At 58.0% G+C, this 21116-nt stretch overlaps 3 protein-coding genes across 8 annotated transcripts; 1 reads left to right on the top strand and 2 right to left on the bottom strand.

The window, feature by feature from the left end:
• Positions 1 to 1035: 1035 nt before the first annotated feature.
• On the bottom strand, positions 1036 to 4661 carry LOC149916091 (centrosomal protein CCDC61-like). 6 transcript variants are annotated; one of them, XM_090149650.1, is made up of 14 exons: positions 4520 to 4659; positions 3699 to 3896; positions 3545 to 3627; positions 3320 to 3474; positions 2904 to 3008; positions 2729 to 2825; positions 2574 to 2656; positions 2370 to 2485; positions 2216 to 2294; positions 1913 to 1983; positions 1695 to 1767; positions 1532 to 1598; positions 1386 to 1425; positions 1036 to 1294 (listed from the first exon to the last, which is right to left on the bottom strand). In XM_090149650.1, exons 2-14 carry the CDS (start codon positions 3844 to 3846, stop codon positions 1197 to 1199), a joined length of 1215 nt encoding a protein of 404 aa, XP_090005776.1. In that variant the 5' UTR covers positions 3847 to 3896; positions 4520 to 4659; the 3' UTR covers positions 1036 to 1196. The 6 variants fall into 6 exon arrangements, 5 of the variants coding, with proteins under 5 accessions (XP_090005776.1, XP_090005777.1, XP_090005778.1 ...); XM_090149651.1 differs by having other exon boundaries at positions 1532 to 1595; XM_090149652.1 differs by having other exon boundaries at positions 2216 to 2264.
• LOC149916090 (uncharacterized) lies at positions 4075 to 14203 on the top strand. Its single transcript, XM_090149605.1, has 6 exons — positions 4075 to 4100; positions 4508 to 4944; positions 9802 to 9901; positions 10711 to 10962; positions 11212 to 11337; positions 11774 to 14203. The coding sequence occupies exons 1-4, from the start codon at positions 4075 to 4077 to the stop codon at positions 10778 to 10780; spliced, it is 633 nt and encodes a 210-aa protein (XP_090005731.1). The 3' UTR covers positions 10781 to 10962; positions 11212 to 11337; positions 11774 to 14203.
• Positions 12691 to 20149, bottom strand: LOC149916089 (uncharacterized). Its single transcript, XM_090149649.1, has 15 exons — positions 19187 to 20149; positions 18782 to 18843; positions 18138 to 18285; positions 17352 to 17608; positions 17124 to 17209; positions 16583 to 16656; positions 16370 to 16487; positions 16077 to 16174; positions 15633 to 15744; positions 15339 to 15451; positions 14157 to 14259; positions 13823 to 13937; positions 13401 to 13535; positions 13034 to 13114; positions 12691 to 12819 (listed from the first exon to the last, which is right to left on the bottom strand). Exons 1-15 carry the CDS (start codon positions 19257 to 19259, stop codon positions 12691 to 12693), a joined length of 1704 nt encoding a protein of 567 aa, XP_090005775.1. The 5' UTR covers positions 19260 to 20149.
• Between the last annotated feature and the right edge of the window lie 967 nt (positions 20150 to 21116).

Below are 21116 nucleotides of genomic sequence, written 5' to 3'. Positions count from 1 at the left end.
AGCGGACAAAGGAAGGGCAACTGACGTAACCTACCTGGACTTCTGATACGGTCCCACACCACATCCTTATCTCCAAATTGCAGATACGGATCTACGGCTGGACTATTCAGCGGGTAAGGAATTAGTTGGGTGGTCATAGCCAGAAAGCTGTGGTCAGTGGCTCTTTGTGCAGGTAGAGGCCAGTGATAAGTGGTGTCCCCCAGGCTTCCGTCTTGGGACCAGTGCTCTTCAACAACTTTGTCAATAACCCAGCGAGACTGAGCACACCCTCAGCAAGTTTGCTGACGACACCAAGCTGAGTGCTGCAGTTGATAACGCAGGAGGGAGGGAATGCCGTTCAGAGAGACTTGGGGAGGCTTGAATAGTGGGCTCAAAGGAACCTACTGAGGTTTAACAAGGAAAAGTGCAGGCTTATGCTGTTGCGCTTGTGTCAGGGCAATTCCACAAAGATGCTCAGAGGGCTGGGAGCACTTCTACCACAAAGTCAGGCAGCGGGAGCTGGGGGTGTTCAGCCTGGAGAAGATAAGGCTCTGGGGAGACCTCATTACAGCCTTCCAATATGTAAAGGGAGCTTATAAAGCAGGAGGGAGATCAACATTTTACGTGGTCTGATAGTGAGAGGAAAAGCGGGAAGTTTTAAACAAAAAGAGGGGAGATGTAGGTTAGAGGTTAGGAAAAAATTCTTTACTCGGAGGGAGGGCAATGAGGCACTGGCACAGGCTGCCCAGAGAAGCTGGGGTTGACCCGTCCCTGAAAGCGCTCCAGGCCAGGCCCTGATGAGGCCCTGGGCATCCTGATCTGGGGGGGGCAACCCATCCACAGTAAGAGGGGCTGTAAGGTCCCTCTCCCAGCCCAAGCCCTTCCGGAATTCCATGGCTCTACAACCCTGGGGATCGCAGCTGATGACTTAGGATGATTCCAAGACTTCAGGGGCATTGGCGAGGTGTGGGGCTATGGGACAGTGGGGGCTAGGAGCTAGGTGCCAACTCCCCATCCGGTCAGCAGGGGGAGGGGAGGGATAAGGACACACACCGCTTGTCCCACAGAGCCACGAAGGCATTTATTACACCACATCCTGCCAGTGCTGTTCCCCCTGGGGGACAGTCGGGACACAGCCTGGGCACTGGTGGCCTCGTGGCACACCAATGCCTGAGTCTGGTCCCTCCGAGGCGAGCTTCTGGTGGCCCCTGGGGGGCTCACATGTGGGTGCCCAAGGTGCTGATGTAGGCCTGGAGTGCTTGAAGCCGGGCATCGATTTCAGACAGTGTGGCTGAGGGCTCTGTGCCCAGGTTCTCTGTGGAGGGAGGAAGGAAAAATGGGTGAAAAAAAGAAATAAGAACAAAATGGGGCCAGGAGGTGGCATAAGAGCAGGATGAGGGGCTCACCTTTCCCCTGCTGTTTGTGGCCCCTATCCAGGTGAGATGCCTGTAGGGGAAGGCACACAACCCAGGTGATGGCACACAACCCAGTTTCCCTCTCCTGGTGTCACTGTCACTCCCTGCTGTCACCACTGCCCCCCGGAGCCACTCACCACACTAGTGCTGTTGCAGGACGAAGCACTCAGTGGACTCCGGGTGCTAGGAGCCCCCAAACCCCTGCTTTATGGGAAAGAAGTGGTTAAGAAAGCAGGGATGCAAGGAGACCACGGTAGCTGGGAGGGGACTGCAGTGCTTAGAGGAAATGCCATCACTGACCTGCGGCGCTGGGGACATATGTCAGCCTCGCTGCCCGAGCTCAGTGCTGAGCGCTGGCTCTGGAAACTTTCAGCTGGAGGGAAACAGGGTTTGATGGAAGGTTTGAGGGCAGACGCCAGACCTAACAGGTGCCCCCAGACCTGCTGGGCATCACTCAGATGTACTAAGCACCCCAGGCCCACTGGGTGTCCCTCAAACCCAAAGTGCACTCCACCTACCCGAAGAGCTGCGCCTGCACCTCCTCCTACAGCTGTCACCACTTGACTCTGTCCCACGTGGCAGCTTCTGCCTGCACCCAGGGAATCATTTGCTGCAGGGAGCAGAGGTGCCTTCCCCTAGCCCTCCAAAAAAACTGTCGGTGAGTGAGGGCGCTGTGGCACGGCTTGACTCTGTCCCACGTGGCAGCTTCTGCCTGCACCCAGGGAATCATTTGCTGCAGGGAGCAGAGGTGCCTTCCCCTAGCCCTCCAAAAAAACTGTCGGTGAGTGAGGGCGCTGTGGCACGGCTGTGGCACGGCTGACCTTCGGAGCTCAGCCTCCTGCCGCCGTTGCTCACGGGCTCTCACAAAGGCTGTGGGGTTGAAGCGCAGTGGCCGTGAACCTAGGGGAAATGGAAGGGGAGGGAGAACACTGGGAAGGGGTCCCAGGAAGGTCCCCACGTCCCCATGTCCCTCACCTGCAGGAGATGGGGACCGTGGTGGCAGGCGGCCTTGGCTGCTACTGCGGCTGTCCCGGGAGTTAGAGCGGTGGCGATACCGTGGGGGGCCTGGTGCTGTGGCTGATGTGCTGTGCCTGTGGGAAGGACGGATGTGGTGAGGTGGAGATGAGGGACATGACATTGCTGTTCCCAGTCCTGTTCCCAGTGCTGTCGCCACCTTACCCTTTCCTGCACACTGCCAACTCAGCCGTCAGCATATTCACATGTGCCCGCAGCATCTTTTCAGCCGCCTTCACCTCTGCCAGCTGGAGAAGGAGCCATAAGAGAGCTGTGACAGTGCAGCGGCACGCTCATGTCCCCAGCCTCATCCTGCGCACCTCCTTGGTCATCCGCTGCTGCTCCTGCTGATGCCAGGCCTTGTCCCGCAGCCGTTCGTCCTCCAGCCTCCACGCTTCCTGCTGTGCCCGCCGCAGCCTGCGCAATGCACAGCGTGCTGTCCCTTTGTTGCACTGATAATGCCACAGAAGGGACACACGAGGCAATTGCACTCACTCGTCCCGCAGGTGTGCCAGCTCGTCCTGCTGCTCCTGCACCAGGCGTCGCAGTGTAGCCACGTCTGCCTCACCGAAGTAGGGCAACGGCAGTGGGTAGTGGATCCTGGGGAACAGAGACACCGCAGTGTCAGTGCCACCACGTCCCCAGCCCCAGGCTTTCCCCCAGCCTTGCTGTCCCCACATCACTCTCCCCAGTGTTGCAGTGCACCCCCACTGGCATCTCCAGCCCCTCTGTGTCCCCCCAACAACGTCCCTGATCCCATGCCTCCTCCTCGTTTGGTGCCCCCAGCCCCATGCTGACGCCCAGCCCCTCACTGTCCCCACGCAGCGTTCTCGGCCCCTCGGTGCCCGTGCTGGGTGGCCCCCTCTCAGTGCCCCCACCTTTTGCCATCCCTGCACGCTGCCCCCTGTCACCTGTCAAATTCAACGCAGTAGACGAGGATGAGGTACCGCTTGCTACTGAGTGGCGAGGTTGAGGGGGGGACACGTGTTGCCACCCCTGCCTTACAGCACCGCAGGGCCTCCAGGTCACTGTAGGTGAGCAGCTCCAGGCTGACAGCCTCACTGCTCTGTGGAGTGGGACAGGACGATTGGGATCCCCAGATGTCCCCTCCAGCTCCCAAAACCAGCACGGCTCACCTTCATCAGTGCTGCTTCGAGCATGCTGCAGAAGATCCCAAACTGCTTGAAGTTGCCCGTTTTGCGCGTCAGGTCCTCGACAGCTGTGGACAGGGGAGATTGTCAAGGGCTGGCAGTCTCAGGGACCCACTCTGGAGAACCATGGGCAGCTCACAGGCAGCATCAAAACGGCCCCGCCAGCGCTTGGTGCTGCAGCACTCCTCCACCTCCACCTCCAGCACAGCTTGGCTCACACTCAGCTGGATGCTGTGCTCCTTGCCACGGAAGAAGCAGTTGGCCTGCAGGCACCGTGGCTCCTCCATGGTTGCCAGAGAGCCGCCTGTGGCAAAGGGCGGCTTGGGATTGGTGGGTCCTAAGGGATGGGAAAAGGGGGATACCGGCAGATTAGGGAGACACTGGAGACGGGGGGGGGGGGGAGGGGATTGGAGAGAAGTGACTAGGGGATGGAGGGGAGCCTAAAGGGTTTGGGTGAGGGGGTCAAGAATTTGTGGAGGAAGCATCTGAGAAAGCGGAGGAAATGAAGGCGCGAGATGAGAACGCTATGGGATGGAAGGATGTCTGCAAAAGGGGGGACATAGGAGAGGGGAAAGGGGGCCCTAGGGGATGAGAAATGGGAGAGCCTGGGGGACATAGGAGAGGGCTTACAGGACGGTGGGGGGAGGGCTGCAGGGTGTTAAGGGGGGCAGGATTTTGAGGAGGGGCGTCGGGGAAAAGAGGGGACGTCGCTGGGAAAAGAGAGAGCCCGAGGGGGCCGGGGGGACTGGAAAACGGGCGGGCTGGCGGCAGGGCGAGGGGCTGAGCTTTGAGGAAAGGCAATGTAGGAAAAGGGAGGGTACGGCACCGGGAGTGCACGGGAAACGAGGGGTCTTCAGAGGTTTGGGGGGGGGGGCTGGGATTCGAAGGGAGACGCCTGACGAAAGGGACCGGGAACGGAAAACAGCGGGGCTGCAGGAGGGGATGAAGAAGGGGCACGACCTGGAGGTGGGTCTGGAGGAGGGCCTGCGTGCCGTTACCACGACCGGGACTTCGGGTGCCCCCGCGGGCCGCGAGGCTCCCGGGACGCCGCGGAGCCCGGGCTGGGAGCGCCAAGGCCCCTCCGCGTCCCGCAGCGAAACCGGGCCGCGCCGCCGCGCCGCCGCTCCGCCCCCCCAGCGATCCGATTGGCGGGCCCTGCCCCGCCCAGCACGCCGATTGGCTCCCACGGCCGGCCGGTTGCCCGCGCTTCCCCCCGCCTCTTCCTCCGGGCGCTTTCGAGCGAGTGCTGTCGCCTCCGGCCCCTCCCCTCCTTGCAGTCATTGGCTGTGACGACTGCCACTCAAGCCCCGGAAGGAGGAACGGTTGCCCCACTCCAGCTCTGCGCATGCTCGGGCCGGCAGGCGGTGCCCGCACCGCCGCTTCCGGTAGGCGGTGCTACGGTCGCGTGACGTCACCGCATGCGACGCGCGCTGGGAGCGGTGCGACCGTGACGTCAGTGGGGGCGGCTCGGGCCGGGGAAACGCGGGTCCTTGCGGGGCTGGGCGAGAGCCTGGGGCCGTCGTAGAGACACGGAGGGTCTCGTGGGGCTGGACCGGGGCGTTGTGAGGAGGACGCGGGGCGTCCTCCCGGGTCGTTTGGGAGCCCCCCGGAGCTGGGAACGGCGGCCTCGGGGGGCACGGGCCCGTTTTGCGGAGCGTCCCCGTGAGACTCGGGGAAGGGGCCGGCAGCGGTACATGGCTACAGGTCCCCGTGCCCGAAGGCGCCGCACCGCCACGGCCCCGTCCTCCCCTCGGAGGCGTCGGAGCGAGCCGGAGCCAGCAGAAGGGCACGGCCGGGACGACCTGCCGGGGCCGAAGGCGCCCGGGGAAGCGCCGGAGACCGAGGAGGAGGGAAGATGAGGCCTGGGTGCCGCTGCCGGGGTGCCCCGGTGGTGCCCCGCGCTGCTGCAGCGGCGGCTGGGGGCGGGAGGGAGGCGGCTGTGGGGTAGAGGAGGAGTGACTGGGACACGATTGCAGGGGCGGCCGCGCAGCTGCTGGAGGGCGTGGCTGAGTCCCTGGGCTGAGCCCAGGCTGGACACGGGGAAGGGAATAAGAGAAACAACGCGAAGTGGAACTCGTGGATTGAGATAAAAGCTAAGAGAAGGAAGAAAAAAGGGAAATAGTAGTAGTGTTGGTAATAATACAATGCGCGTTTACAAAACAAGAGAAAAGCAAGCAATCGCTTACCACCTTCCAACCGATGCCCACCCAGTCGCCAGACAGCGGCTGTCCCACACCCAACCCGCTCTCCTCACTGTCTAAAGTTTTTTTCACGTGGATCCATGTTGTAAAGTTTATTCAGGAAGCGTGGTTAAGGCAGAAAGGTTGAAAACCGGTGGCTCGGGACTGGCTCAGAACAACGCAACGGTTTTGTCAGTTCCAACAGTTTGTTTCATCAAGTCCCCATCCCTGCAGGAAGGATAAACATGGAATTTGGCCACGAGACTCCACCCTGCTCCACACTCTGTGTTTTCTTAGAGTCAGCATACCAGGCTCCCCTGGTGTTTGCTGACAGCTAAGGTCGCAGGTCATGTTGCGTAGGGGACTATCGTGGAACAGATTATCCAGCGCGTTCCCCCTGGGGGCTTCACCTTCTGGAACATAGGCAGTTCTGCAGGAACACGAGGAAAAAACTCCTTTGCTCTGAGGGTGACGAGGAACTGGAACAGGCTGCCGAGAGAGGGGGTGGAATTTCCTTCTCTGGAGATACTCAGGACCTGCCTGGATGCCTGCCAGCACGGCCGCTGTAGGGAACCTGCTTTATCAGGGACCTGAGGATCTCTAGAGGTCCCTTCCGATCCATACAATTCCATCATTCTCTCAAGAGCTAGACATTTCAATAAGTCACTTCCAGTAATTATTCCACGCTCTTTCACTGCGCTCCTGCCCTGCTGCCCTGCACTGATCGCTGCTCCTGCCTGATAAAGCAGTGAAACAGCCTTTGCTGCACTTTTGCCAACTGACACAGCAGTGACGTGGCAGTGCTCCTGCCCTCAGAGTCACCACAGTGATACGGATGTTGTTGTGATCCTGTCACTGGTGACAGAGCAGTGACGCGGCCTGCACTGCAGTTTTGACAGTGGTGCAGTCACTGCTGCAGTCGTGGCCTCTGTGACACCGCAGTGATACGGCCACTGTGCTCCTGACAGCTGTGACACCAGCAGTGACACCACCGCCTCTACTGTGCTCCTGCCCAACGTGACGCCACAGTGGCACGGGCACCACTGCAATGCTCGCTGCCACATCCACGTGGCAGGGCTGCCCATGGTGACAATGGAGTAAGACTGCCGCTACTGTACTCCTGTACCCATGACACCACAGTGGCACACTGCCACTGTGCTTTTGCCCACTGCGGCACCGCAGTGACGGGGACTGTGCTGTGATCCTGCGACTTGTGAAACGCTAATCCTAATGCCTCCCCATGAGAGAACAAACTACCGTAAAGAGTATGTCTTGGAGACCTTTGCAGCTACATAAGGGAGGACATTCAAATCAGAACCGAATGATAGTTCTACTAATTGCACAGGGGAATTCCGTATCTGTGGAATTTGCAGGTACCTAAGTGGAGGCAGTGGTTCCACAAAACAAAAAGAACCCCAATGGTATAAGTAAATGTGCTTTAGCATGGGTTATGTAAATCGTATCGTTACATGACAATTTTGTATTCTCCATATTCACCTTTGATTCAGCACAATTAACAAAACTTCCACCTATGAGACATCTGCTACTCAAAAAGCCTAAGTCTCTGAGGTTAAATGTTCAGATACAGTTCCCACGTCACATAAATTTAGGGCTGTGGCACTGATGTCAAAATGTCTTAATGTAGTATAGATTTGTAAAAGGAGAACGGTGTAGGCACTTCTAGAAAATGTGTTATCACATGTACATCATCAACTGCACATACCCAGGTGTTCAAGTAGGCTGGCAGATGTTCCGCCAATTCAATTGCCAGTGCTACGGATTTAAAGATAACCAGCCCTCACCATACACTGCCAAAGGTCATTTTGTTATAATCTACGTTTAAAAAAGATATTTAAAATTAAAAAACAGCAACACAGTCATTACAAACACCTTGAGGACACGCTCGCTCAGCAGTCTTCCTTCCGTTGCTTATACGTTTCCTTGTTTCAGAGGGATGAGACCAGATTTAATGAGAAGAACACCAGAAGTGCGGACTCTCCCCTTCGTCATTCCTCCTGTGCCCCTTCCCCTGCACACCTCAGACATGACATGACAGGTGCTCTGCATCCAGGGGCCTTGGCCCGTGTGCCATGGCCACAGTGTTTCCATGTCCAGACAGCAGAGCAACACGGAATCACAGAATGCCTCGGGTTAGAAGAGATCTCGTTCAGTTCCAAGCCCTTGCCGTGGGCTGGTTGCCCCCCACCAGCTCGGTCTGGCCAGGGCTCCATCCGTGGCCATGAGCAGCACCAAGATGGAACACCCACCCTGCCTTCTGAGCAAGAATTTCTTCCTGAAGTCTAAGCAGACTCTCCCCTCTTTCAGTTTACGGCCACTCCCCCTGGTCCCATCGCTATCTGCCTGTCTCCTTTGCCTGTCCCTTCTGCCCAAGGTACCTAAAGAACCCTTCTTGTGATTTTCCACATCCCTGGCCAAGTTCAGTTTCATCTCTGCCTTGGCTTTCCTGCCTTGGCTTTCCTGATCCCATCTCCGAAGGTCTGGGCTGCACCCCTGTATTCATCCCTCCATCCATAGCCTGTACATTTCCTTCTTATCCCTCAGTTTGATCAGCAGGTCCTGCCCACCCGTCCCAGTTTCCTGTTTCCTCTGCTTGACTTCTTACATGTGGGGACAGAGAACTCTTTTGCTCTCAGGCATCCTTAATGAGCTGCCTGCTCTGTTCCATCCCTGTGCCCCTATGACAGCTTCCTAGGGTATTCCATCAAGTAATTCCTTAAACAGATGGGAGCTTGCTCTAGAACTTTGCTCTGGAACATCTGGATGTTCTGTGCTGTGCCACATGGGTGTGAGGACTGCAGAAAGCACTTTGCTTGAGGGACTTTTCGGATTTTCAGCCTCTTTCGTTCCACCCTACAAGCCTGGTAATCATTCTTCCAGTGCCTGCAGAGTTCTGCCTGTGGAGAGGGAAGATGGCGGATGTGTGGAGCCCACACCATGCCCAGCAGAGCCCCTTGCCTGGGCAGCGAGAAGCATGGTGCAGGGGGACAGGGCATGACCGGGGGGGGGGGCCCTGCAGCCCCTCTGAGACACGGGCTTGGGTCACAAGGGGGACCCTGTCCCTGCCCTGTCCCACAGCTCCCAGCACACGCTTCCCCAAGAGGTGGTAGTGAGCACAGGCACGGGCTGCTGCTCTCGCCAGCGCTCTTCTCTCTGCAGCTGCTCTGCAGTGAGGAGGTGAAGGCAAAGGCAGGCAGTGCGATAGTGCTGGGGCTGTTTGCCCCAGGAGGAGCAGAGGAGGAGTGCAGGAGCTCGGCGGTAAGCAGATTTGGATGCTTTCCTCCACATGAGTTTGGCACAGTTTCAGGGCTCCCGCTCACTCTCTGGCTGCCAGGTCAAAGCCTTGGCCTGTCTGGCCAGACCCTGCGCTGGACTTAATGTTCAGAGGTGCAGGAGACCTCCTGTGCAGCCCCTTTGTTCACACCGAAGGCCCAGCCCAGCAGCCCACCTTCAGATGCTCTGGGAAGAAGTGGGAGCCCGGGGCAGCTTTTCCATGGTGCTTGTGGCTGGGCGTGCCCAGCTGATCCCAGAAAGCCAGAGCTCAGAGGCGAGCTCCACAAGGCCCTGGGCAGCCCTGTGCTCTCTGCCGCTTCTTGTAACCACTGCGGCTTTCTTATTTGCAGTTTCCTGCCCAACCACGAGACGCCAGAATATCGCTTGGCTGAAACAGCTTCGCAGCAAGGTGCCGTACTACCATGTGGACGTGGTGTAGAGAAGTGGGAGTGTGTTACTGCAGCTCTGAATCCACATTTGCAGTGCCAGAGATCCTGCAAAGGGACTGACGTGTCCCAGATCACCGCTTCTCAGAGAGGCACCTGAGGAAGCAATATGTTCTGCTGAGGGATGGGCAGGACCATGTGAAAGGGAGGGCTGGGAACGGGTGGCAGTGGAGAGGGCTGCGGTGTTCCTAGGAAGCCTGGCTGCGAGGATGGGGAGGCAGGCCAGACAGCAGCAGCAAGTCCATGCGCAGCTGGCATGGCTGTCTTGTGGGAAGTTTCTCAGAGATGCAGCTGTGTGAAGAGCTTTCTTGTTTTGTGCTTCCAGAGGTTCGTGAGCGCCTGCTCTCCTACATCCATTTTCCTCCCATCCAGACGAGAGGCCGTAGTCTGGTGGCAGAAAAGAGGACTTCAGCGAGGGCTGTAAGGTGAGGGTCTTTGGGGACTGACAGCGTGATGCCCTGCGCTCCCATTTGCCTGTAAGGAGCCCTTGCCTGGGCCCAGGCAGCACACTGAGCTCCGTCCGGGTGTGCTGTGGCCTGGCAGAGGAGCCCGGCTCTTGGTTCTCTCTTCTTCCTTGTCACTTGAGGCTCACGACTAGCTGAGAGAGAACTGTGACACAGAACTGCCTTGTGCTGCCTGCACGGGGCTGTTCCTGGCGAGCCCCAGCTGGAGAACAGGCTCCTGCTGTTCTCCAGCCGGCTCCCTGTGCTGTTGGCAGTGTGCAGCTGCCTGCTGGGAGGAGACGTCCAGAGCAAAGCATGGAAGCAAAAGTGAGGGAGCAAGACAAAGTCAGGCTCCCTGCTCTGCAGGGCCAGCTGGGAACAGCACTGGTACGTGCTCCACGTGGACGTAAATGACGATAAGCGATGGGTTGAGAAATACAGTGCTACAGAGAGGGAGTCCTAGGCGAGCCCCCCAAACAAGTTCACCCCCTCTCTGCTTTGGCTCTTCCTTTCCTTACGGTGAGGGACTCCCCCTGCTCCCACGGCACTTTGCTTTCACGCTCCTGCCCGTGGGCTGGGGAGGGGAAGGTGTCCACAGATGCCAAGGGGCAGGGGATGGGCCGTGCTTTGTGGGGGGCACCGAGGGGCCTCCTCCCGTGCTGCACACAGTCTTGGCCTGCGCTGCTCACCATGGAGCTTGACTTGGGCCCTCCCAACCTGAGCCCCATCGACGGGAGGGCGCTGCTGGCCAAGGCAACGTGGGCTCTCGTCTGCTTCTACTTCCCATGCAGGAAAAGCAATGGGCTGCAGTGCGCCGAGCAAACCCGGGGCCTGAGACATCACTATGCTTCCTACCGGTGAGAAACACTGGGCAGGAGAGGGCCAAAGCTGAGCCGGGAAGAGAGAAAATCTGGAAGAAGGTGGATGAGGAGGAGGCTTTTTGGCACCCTCCTCGAGCAGAGGAGGAGTGGACACTTCTTCCTCCGCTGGAGACTACAGAGCCCAAGGAAGTGTGCAGCACCTCTCAGGAAGGCTTGGCAGAGGTGAGCGGTAGAGACTGACTAGCTGTGGGGCTGGGGAGCAGACGCTTCCTCCTCTGATCTCCCTGACACGGGCACGCCCTGGCAGAGCCCCTGACACCAGTGCCTTCGGTGTGGGCCTGAAGCTCATTCCACCATGATGAGTTGCTGGGGCCCAAAGGCAGCATGAGTGCAGGGGCTGGGGGAGGGCAGGCTCTGGGCAGGCAGCATCTTGGAAAGGGTGCAAGTGAGAGTTTGTCTCTGCTGCTGCAGTGTCCGGTCACTGCGGGCGAAACAGGTCCTGGCCAACCTGAAGACATACACAACGTGCCGCGAGGAGTGGAGGAAGAAGGTGGAGCAAAACGGGCTCCGGCCCACCGGTGCCAAGGAGCTCCTCAGGTGCAAATACTAGCGGTGCTGGGAGGGACTGCCTTTCCCTGACAGCCTGGTGCTGTGGAGAGCAGCGCACTCCTGAGGCTGTGCCCTTAAGCGAGAGCTGCCTTCCAGCCCAGGAGATGTCAGCAGGCAGATCTGTGGGCGGAGGGACTGGGTTCTGCTGGGTCTTGGCTCTCTTTTTCTACCCCAGAAAGACCGTCCTTCCCCTGGTAGAGCACGGACACCCAGGCATCTTGCCTGGAGGGCCCCTACTTGGCTGGCCCCAGCCCCAGGCCAGTGAGCCGCCCATGCGTCATGGCAGTGGAGCTGGGCCCTTGGCCTGGGGGTGTCTCAGAGAGTACAGCAATTCTTTGGGTCCAGACCCTGCTGGAGGTGGGCGGGATGTCTCTCCCCTCTTCTCTGTAGGCCCAGCTGAACAGCTTTTGCTTCCCTCTGACAGTGCTGGGAAGAAGATGGAGCTCCGAGAGACCAGAGAAAAGCACAAGGCCTTTGTGACAGAGCACAGCAAATTGGCACATTACAGCCAAGTCATACTACGCCCACCCATGCCGCAGAAATGACCAACTGCCATTGGAAATCCAGGAAGAAATCTCTCTAACTCCAGTGTGATGTTAGAAAGTGGCATTCCTTTATTCCTCACGATACACACCGGGCGACATGATTTGAATTTTGCCACTGACATCCCAGATGGAATAGCTAACGTTACAAACAACATGATGTTCAAAGAGACCTCACTGTGGCCTGCCGGTACTTGAGGGGAGCGTATAAACAGGAGGGGGAACGGCTGTTTACCCACGCTAGCTTAACCCGGTAATTTTCCACTGTTCTCAAGGCTCTGAAGCTTCGTATGCAGAGCAAGCAGTTCACAGTCAAGGTGGGCAGAAATGGTTACGATTCCCTGACAGTTGTAAAGTGTAGTTTCTTTCTCCCGTGTATTCTGGAGATGTCCTCGGTTCTCAGCATGTCTTCTCATGCTCCTTATTTTGCTCCGCAGCTTCTGCTCTGACTGGTCTTTTGTCTGTCCCCACACTCCCAGGAAGGTGATGCTCCTTTGGCTGGCAGCCACAGGGTGAGGGCAAAGCACTGGCCCTGCTCTCCTGCTCCACAGGAACCAGGTGTGCTCCTGCTGCAAGCCCTGTGGGGGTTTTGATGTTCTCTGGTCTTCTGCTCTGCCCACCGGGTTCTATCCTTCCCTAGCATGGCGGTGGGAGGGCCATCGGCACTTGGTGGCGGCACAGAGTTGCTTTCGGACCCCTCCTGCTCCAGCCTGCACGCCCACGGCCCCATCCGTGGGGGTCCCTGGCTCAAGACCGGCTCACTGCCCCTGAGCCAGGACGCGGCAGGAGCTGCCCACGCTTATTGCCGTAGTGGGATCTTCGCTGGTACTCTCAAATGCTCCTTTTCCCACACCTCCCTCCTCTCCTGGAGCTCTCGGTCATACTCCATCCTCCGGATGTAGCCTGGAGGAGTGAGGCAGAGGGATTCCTGGAAAGCAAGAGGGAGGCTTATTCAGCAGCAGGTAAAGGCGTGGACCTGCCTCCGAAGCACCTGTGCAGAGGGGACGGCATCAGGACTGCAGATAGGGCAGAGGGATTTGGGAAGTCCTCTGGGAGGTGCCACGGTCAAAGCAGGGCTCACTGTGCTTCCCGGTTAACTGCTGGGAAACTCTTGTTTTCCTTGCTTTTTACAAATGCCTTACCAGGTAATTTCTGCTGTATCTTAAGCTCTCCTTTTTCTCTGTTTTGGCAACCTCCCGCTCCCATGCAGCACGTGCTCTCCTCTGTTACACAAGGGGGAAAAGAACACAAAGAGTGTGTTTAGGAAAGTAACAAAAGGAAAGCATTTTGGCTTGAGGTGTCACCAGAGGACTGCTGCTGCCCACCACTGTGCAGCACTGCACGCTCAGCCTTCTCGTCTCTGACAAGCACATAGCGTCGAGGGCTGCATCTTTCTGGCCCTGAAGCCAGAGGAGCAAGCTTCTTTCTCTTGTGTTTATGGAAAAATGCATGTGTGCCCTGCACAGCCCCGTGACCACACCACTGCTGGTGGGGCCAAGATCCCCCTACCTGGCTCAGGGCTGCCATCCTGGCCTGCCAGTCCTGCAGCTCTGCCCGCTCAGCCCTTTCTTTCTTTTCCTTCTCCTCCAGCATGGCTGCCCGCAGGCGACGCTGCTCTTGCTGTAAACACAGGTAGCAGACCTCCTGGGGACACAGGCACGCAGTGCACGGAGTTAGTTTAATATCAAGGCTTGAGGAGCTCCCGTGCTGCGTCCCAAGCCCTCCCGACTGCAGCATCCTGCTGCTAACACCATTAAAGTGAAGCCGTGGGGCACCAGCAAGGAGCCTCTTCCTTCCCACGGATGCCCCACGTTCTTTATCGTCTAAGGATTCTGCTGGCAGGAGACTGATTTGTGTTGGTGATGAGGGACCAGAGGGAGACACTGCGCAGCAATTCACTGCAGTGCGGCGGTGACAAGAGAACTTCGGACCTGTCCTACTCGCTGATGGCCTTTGCAAGCAGGAATTTCAGTTTTCTCCCTGCGCTGGCGCACCGTTCTCCTCTTGCCCTCCTTTGAAGAGCTCCTCTCAATTGCTGGTAGCACACTGAAAACACGAAGCAGGCAGAGCTGGCACTCCAGCAAACACACCTGCATCTGCACTGCAGGCACAGGCTGGCAAGCCAGGCACTCGCCTTGACGCCAGCAGGCAGCAGTGCAGCAGTGCCGTGCGGTACTGTGGGGCTTTCTGGAGCTGGCAGTGCCACCAGCCCCCAGCCCATGGGCCCGGGGCATCCCGGCCTGCTGCTGCCTTCCCACCGCTCACCTCTTTGGGCGCGGGGCTCCCAGTGGCTCTCCTTGGGCGACATCGGCGGGCAGCTCCAGCAGCGTCACCGGGGGCAGCCTCCGCTGGGCGTGCTTGCGGCTCCCTGCAGGAAAGAGATGGGAAGGGCTCTGAGCTTCCAACTGCAGCTATGCCTTGGGCAGCTCGGGCTGGGAGCACTCTGTGCTGTCGGGATGCTCTCTCAGCAGCAGTCCTGATAGATTTGCAGTCCTGTTCCTAGGCGGCCTGAGGCAAACCCTTTGTCTCGTCCAGCTCTGGCTGCACAGAGCAGCCCTCTCCTCTGTGTGTCCTCAGTATCCTGCATGGGTCCTCAGGCCCTGCCCTGTACCTTCGAGTGCCAGAGAGTATCCGTTTTCCTAGGACAACCCGTGGGAAGCAGGAGCTGCCGGGCAGTGCTGCAGCAGGCAGCATCCCCCTGCCTGGCCCTGGGGTCATCAACTCTTGCAGGCACTGCATAGGGACGCTGTCAGCGGCCATTGCGTCACAGGGGTTTGGCCACCAGCTCCCAGCTGAATGGGGTCTGAGCACCTCCGCCGGGAGTCTCTGACAATCTCCCCAACACGTTATGCCTCATCGGATGAGGACAAGTGGAATCTCTAGGACACACCAACTGCCTTCTGCAACCCGCGGGGCAGAGGTGGGCCTTCGGATGAGGGTGCACAGTCATTCGTCCATTCTCTCTTCAACACAACCCACTCTGCCTCCAGCACAGCGGGGCCCAGCAAGGTGCACCCAGGAACGGAGTGCAGTGGGGACTCGGCAGACCTATTGCAGCCTGGCCACGGTGCTGTCCCGGGGGCCTCTTCCACAGCCAGCCCTGGGGACGGAGCCTCTGGGGCACACTCAGCCATGTGGGAAACACGTCTCCATTCCAGCCTCCCCTCGCCTGGCACCTGTGGTAGTGAGGGTCTGGCGCCCGGAAGATACCGCGTTGTACGGGAAGACAGGGTCCCCCTCCCGATAGCCAGTAGCGTTCAGTGCCCAGGTTATATAAGGCTGTTTTTCCCGCCAATAAACGCCATTTGCCGTCCACCACATTGGTGTCAGTGAGCCGATGGACCGAGCGACCTGGGATTGGTCGCCGTGCCGTTCCCGAACCAGGTCGCCACGCCTACGATAGGCAACAGGCACCAAAGGTGCAGGGAAGCCTGGGCCAGGCCTTACCTGCTGCCCTGCCGTCTCCCTCACCCTCCTCTGCTTGACCTTCTTCCCCATGGATTTTTTGGAGCAGCTTGGTTGACCCCTGAGTGCCGGATGGTGCTTGGGAAAACTCTGACCTGGAACCAAGGTGAACACAGGGATGGAGCTGACACGGAGCCTCCCCAAGCCCCATCACATGCAGCAGCAAAACCCCCACCCGAGGCACGCGGCCTTGGGGCTCTGAAGAGTTGGCAGTGCCACCAACCCTCATCCTGCTGCTTCTGCCCCCCACCTTGCTGCTGCCCTCCCACCGCTCACCTCTTTGGATGCGGGGCGCCGGGTGCTGGCTCTCCTCGGGTGGCTTTGGTGGGCAGTGCTGGCAATGTCACCGGAGGCAGCCTCCGCTGGGTCGTGGGGTGCTCGCGGCTCCCTGCAGGAAGGACACGGGGAGGGCTCTGAGCTTCCAACCTCAGCCATAACTCGGGCAGCTCGGGATGGGAGCACTCTGTGCTGTCGGGGTGCTCTCTGCAGCAGCAGTCCCCGATAGACTTGTGGTCCTGTTGCTAGGAGGCCTTTGGTCCTGTGGCAGTGCTCAAGGGAAGGAGCACTCGGCAAGGGATGCTTGGGGATGGGGCGGAGCGGGGAAGTGTCCTCCAAGCTCTGCAGCTAGGAGGCACAGGTGTTCCTCGGGCAGCCTTGGCCTCTGTCCTCTGGTAGTGCGGAAACCTGCTGGCCCATGTGGGGACTCATCCATTGCTTTACCTTCTTTCTCCTGCTCCTTAGACACGTCTTCCCCGACTCCCCCTTCTTCAGCCTCAAACCTGGACTTCAGGCCTGCTAACAGCTGGCTGAAGATACCACTGGACAGAAAATGAAAGGAAGTGAGGCTGACGGCAGTCTCTCACCCAGACCTGCTGTACACCTGCACTCTGGCTGGGAAACACCATCTGATGGCGTCCCCACAGAGCCCATGCAGACAGCGCACCAGCACAGAGTCTAACTGCCACAAGGACAAGGTCATGCCTTGCCCGCGTCCACCCGCCCACGAGCCTCACTTGTCCATAGGCGTCCTTATGTGCTTTTGATTCCCTTTTCTAGCCCTGTCCCCTTTCTGGTGGCGTGGTGGCTGTCTCTTTTGCTGGTGCAGGTACTTATCCTGGTAGCTCCGTGCACCTGTGGAAGGAGACACATAGAGCATCTCTGTGTGCATACAGACGCGGGAGGTGCAGACTTGCCTAGCCCCAGCTTAGGACGTGGGCAGTCTTTACCTTCCTTCCCGTCGGCTTCCTTGTCAGAGGAAAGCTCTCTGGCTTTTAATTCAGGGTGTGGCTTAATTTTAAACCTAGAAGAAGGAAGAAGACGCGTGCTGGAAAAAAGGGTACCACTTCCCTTTGCATCCAGAGACAGAGCCCCGCAGGGTGCCCTTACAGCCACCAAGTCCCTCATCTCCCCAGTTCTCCACGAGGAAAGACTTAGATGATGTTTCCTCTAAAACAGTGGATGCTTGGGAAGCTGCCTTTTGCAATGCTATTTCCTGTCCCTCAGCCAACACAGGGAACGAGGAGGCAAGACTCTGTAGGACAGGGTGCCAGAATTCCTCTCCAGGTCCAACCCATGTCGGCAACGGAGCGCAGCCCCTCCTGCACATGGCTCCAAGTGAGGGTGTCCAGAGCGTAGAAGAGCGCTCTCACGGAGGTGACACGGAGCCCTTTCTCTATGGGACCTGGCCTTGGGAGCAGGCAGTCTGCCAGCGTGGCCCTGCCAAACGGCAGCTGAGAAGCCAAGGACTACGCAAGCCCATGTACTCACACTGGAAGCACACGGATGCCCCCGGGACGCACGTGGAAAGCAGCCGGTTCCTCGCCTGATAGCACACAAACCTCTGTCTGCGGGTTCTGCAAAGAGGACAGAGTCGTGAAGGTGAGGCTGGGAAAGGATCCCCTGTCCCACAGGGTAGCAAGCCTGCCCAGTGCACGGCACGGCTGGCCCGAGAAAAGAGAGGACCTTGGAAAAAGAGCCGCAAGACGGTAGACTTACAGCGAGCAGGCACTTCAGCGCAGCTCCTGTCTGATCAATGGCAAGGAGAAACTCCTCACGGTATCTCATTGTGAGGATCCGATTCCGGCTCATAAGAACCCCAATGCCCTTGAAAACAAGGTCATAGTCCTCTCCCAGCCCTGCGCCCCAGCTGAAGAGGACCACGATGTCATTCACACACTCCTTCACCAGCTTCTCTGGCAAGGATGTCTTCAGGGACAGCTGGGAATAGTCCAGGGGGACGACTTCGAGATCATCTAGGAAAGAGGAAGAGTCAGGCAGGCAGCAACACAGCAGGCTGAAACAGGCCCTGAGGAGCCAGTGCTGCACTCCGGGCCAAACCCACAGCACTCTGAAGCCTGCGGGGTCAGGTGCGAAGCACCTGCCTGGAGCTGGAGGGAGCTTTGGAGCTGGCAAGAATGCTGCTGTGTTCCTGCACAAGCTCTGGTGCCGACTGCACATGGAGTACCAGTTTCCTGGCAGTTTGGGTCAAAACCAAAAGCAGCTCCAAAGCATTTCCCTCCGCATGCACTTGTCCTAAACAGGACCATAGGGAGCCCACAGCAAGACAGGTCAGAGGGGAGGGAGGGATACACTGCACGCAGTGCTGCTGTAAAGCCAGCACCCCCAGGCAGACACCCTTTGCACATCTAATACGCAAAGGGTGTGCACCCGGTGAGATGTTCTCCTGGAGAGCAACCGTCAGCTTTCTCGGTCACTCCTCCACAGCAAATTCACAGGCTGGCACCGCTGCAAGGGCCAGCAAAGCCTGTGCCAAGGCCTTACCAGGAATGTCGCTGTTGGTGTAGATGAGCCCCTGGGCCTGTGCCACTCGTTGCGACAGGTGGAACCTGGGGACGATCATGGGCCTGGTCCCCTCGCAGATGCGCTTTCTCAGGATGTAGAAAGTGCCAAGGACGTCTACGGCCACAGCCTGGAGCCAGCAGAGAGCAGAGGAACACAGATGTAGGTTTGGATGGACAAATGTGCTCCGTCTGCTCTGGAGGTGCAGAGGAGAAGGAGGGGGCTCTTCCGAAAGCTTTGGGTCAGGGCCCCCGACGAGAAGGCCGTGATTCTTTCTCCTCTTTCCCTCATAACACAGAAGGAAAGGAAAAGCCAAACAAACACCTTGGAGCTATGCACGGACTTCAGGGTAGGGCGCTGAGCAACCGCAGAAGCCCTGAGAAGTGCCCCAGACTTTCTGCTGGCTTCTGCCTTCCAGCAGGGAGGGATGGTAGTGGCCAGGAAGGCCTGAAGCCTCTTCCGGACAAATTCCCCACTGGCACCAGCTGCTGAAGCAGCTCCGTCACACCTCACTGACCCTCCAGGGGTTTCATCAAAGGGAACGGATGGGGTCACTCGATGGCATCATGGCTGCAGGGACTGCTGACAGCACACAGATACCGGGAGGAAGGGGAGGGACATCCCACCTTTTTGAGGGCAAACTGCTGAATCATGTACTCAGATGTACTGTCCCAAATGCTCATGACCTCTGAAAAGCAACAGAGAGACGTGTCAGACCTGAGCCCGCCACCCGCCTCCGTGAACACCACCCTGAGACAGCATAGCTCGGTGGAAAGGGAGGGCCTGGGTCTCCAGTGCAGGGCACTTCAGGTCTCTGGAGACGCAGTGGAGGTACCAGTGCTACCAGCAGGACTCCTTCCTGTTCTTGGCCTTCTGCTCCCTTCCCCTTCAGGTCTCCAGGGCCTCCCCCTTTCCCAGGGACTTCCTCCCACTGCTCCCCCTCAGACACTTGGGGCCCCCACGATTTTTCCCCAGCCCATAATTCTGAGATCGGGTGTCCTGCACTGGCAGCAGGACTCCCAAAGCCATACCATCCAGGCTGAGCACTCGCAGCGCTGGCAGCTTGACAAAAGGAAACTGCATCGCTATATACGGGCTTCCCATTTGGAAACTCCTCTGTACTCTTCAACCTCTTCCTCCTCCTCCTCCACACTACTGTGCAGCACACAGAGGAACAGGGCAGTGTGCCACAGCAGCCGTCATTGTGATGTAAGGTGTCCCGCCGTGACATCACCAACCCAAAGGAATCCAAGCAGCCACGCCTAGTTACCCACTGATAGAGAGCAGACACCCTTTTCTGTGCCACCTTTCTTGAAGAGCAGGCCCTGATTCTTGGTCACGATGATATGGATTCTGGTTTTGACTACGACAGCGAGACTCGCACAGAGCCTCCAATTAACCGATACCCTTCACCTTTATTCAGGGTCACTGCTCGTGATGAGCGTTCTGAGGAGGAAGGTTAATTTACTGAATCCAACTAAATCAAACAAAACGATAGAGAGAAGAGTATCCAAAATGCCAGGCAAATCACGATAGTACGAGGGAAAGCACTATGCTTTTGTCAGCAGCGAGCTGAGATGGCTGAACCGAGGCCAGAGGGAGAGAGCCAGATGCACAGGTCTTGTTCGGAGCTCCGCCCCACTGCCTCTGCCTGCCTGCTCCTCTGTGGATGCTGCCCCTTCCCTCCCATCAGGATACTCCAAGAGTCCACAAAAGGCAGTGAATGGAACCAGAACATTAACTCGTTAACTCCCACTGGTCTGCATGATGTTCTGATGTGGATACTGACAACAAAAAATCACAAAACCACAACAGCCCAGCACAGCAGGGTGTTTGAAACTGGACACTCTTGAAGGTCCTTTTCAACCCAGGCCGTTCTGCATGTTTGCCCTGAATTTGTCTGCAGAATCACAGAATCATAATCACAGAATCGTAGGGGTTGGAAGGGACCTCCAGAGATCATCGAGTCCAACCCCCCTGCCAAAGCAGGATCCCTACACCAGGTCACACAGGTAGGCGTCCAGGCGGGTCTTGAATATCTCCAGAGAAGGAGACTCCACCACCTCCCTGGGCAGCCTGTTCCAGTGCTCCGTCACCCTCACCGTAAAGAAGTTCTTGCGCACATTGGTGCGGAACTTCCTATGCTCCAGCTTCTGGCCATTTCCCCTTGTCCTGTCTCCGCACACTGCTGAAAACAGTCTGGCCTCGCCACTTTGCCCCCCACACCTTAGATATTTATAGACCTGGATCAGGTCCCCTCTCAGTCTTCTCTTCTCAAGGCTAAACAGACCCAGATCACTTAGCCTTTCTTCATAGGGGAGATGCTCCAGGCCCTTCACCATCTTTGTGGCTCTCCGCTGGACTCTTTCCAAGAGATCCCTGTCTTTTTTGTACTGAGGAGCCCAGAACTGGACACAGTACTCCAGATGAGGCCTTACCAGGGCAGAGTAGAGGGGGAGGATCACCTCCCTCGCCCTGCTGGCCACGCTCTTTTTAATGCACCCCAGCATGCCATTGGCCTTTTTGGCCACAAGTGCACACTGCTGGCTCATGGCCGACCTGTCATCCACCAGGACACCCAGGTCCCTCTCCGAAGAGCTCCTCTCCAGCATGTCATCCCCCAACCTGTAGCGGTGCATGCAATTATTCCTCCCTAGGTGCAAGACTCTACACTTGCTTTTGTTAAACCTCATCTGGTTTCTTACTGCCCAGCTCTCCAGCCTGTCCAGGTCTCGCTGAATGGCAGCACAGCCTTCGGGCGTGTCAGCCAATCCTCCCAACTTCGTATCATCAGCAAACTTGCTGAGGGTGGCCACTATCCCCTCATCAAGGTCATTGATGAAGATGTTGAACAGGACTGGACCCAGCACCGACCCCTGGGGAACACCGCTGGTTACAGGTCTCCAACCAGACTCTGCACCGCCAATGACAACCCTCTGTGCTCTGCCAGTCAGCCAGTTC

The sequence above is a fragment of the Phasianus colchicus genome, chromosome 13 (assembly GCF_987193195.1).
Source record: "Phasianus colchicus chromosome 13, bPhaCol1.hap1.1, whole genome shotgun sequence".
Lineage (NCBI taxonomy): Eukaryota > Metazoa > Chordata > Aves > Galliformes > Phasianidae > Phasianus > Phasianus colchicus.
This window is presented reverse-complemented; position numbering and strand designations above follow the sequence as displayed.

Coding starts and splice junctions, on each gene's coding strand:
- LOC149916089 (XM_090149649.1), bottom strand. CDS start 19,259: ATGGGAAGCCCGTATATAGCGATGCAGTTTCCTTTTGTCAAGCTGCCA. Junction 17,609..18,137: donor CACCAACAGCGACATTCCTG/GTAAGGCCTTGG, acceptor CCTCTTTCCTAG/ATGATCTCGAAGTCGTCCCC. Junction 13,938..14,156: donor GGAGCCCCGCGCCCAAAGAG/GTGAGCGGTGGG, acceptor TCGTGTTTTCAG/TGTGCTACCAGCAATTGAGA.
- LOC149916091 (XM_090149650.1), bottom strand. CDS start 3,846: ATGGAGGAGCCACGGTGCCTGCAGGCCAACTGCTTCTTCCGTGGCAAG. Junction 3,628..3,698: donor GGGCCGTTTTGATGCTGCCT/GTGAGCTGCCCA, acceptor CCCTGTCCACAG/CTGTCGAGGACCTGACGCGC. Junction 3,475..3,544: donor TCGAAGCAGCACTGATGAAG/GTGAGCCGTGCT, acceptor CCCACTCCACAG/AGCAGTGAGGCTGTCAGCCT.
- LOC149916090 (XM_090149605.1), top strand. CDS start 4,075: ATGAGAACGCTATGGGATGGAAGGAT. Junction 4,101..4,507: donor ACGCTATGGGATGGAAGGAT/GTCTGCAAAAGG, acceptor GAGGGGATGAAG/AAGGGGCACGACCTGGAGGT. Junction 9,902..10,710: donor ACTTCAGCGAGGGCTGTAAG/GTGAGGGTCTTT, acceptor CTTCCCATGCAG/GAAAAGCAATGGGCTGCAGT.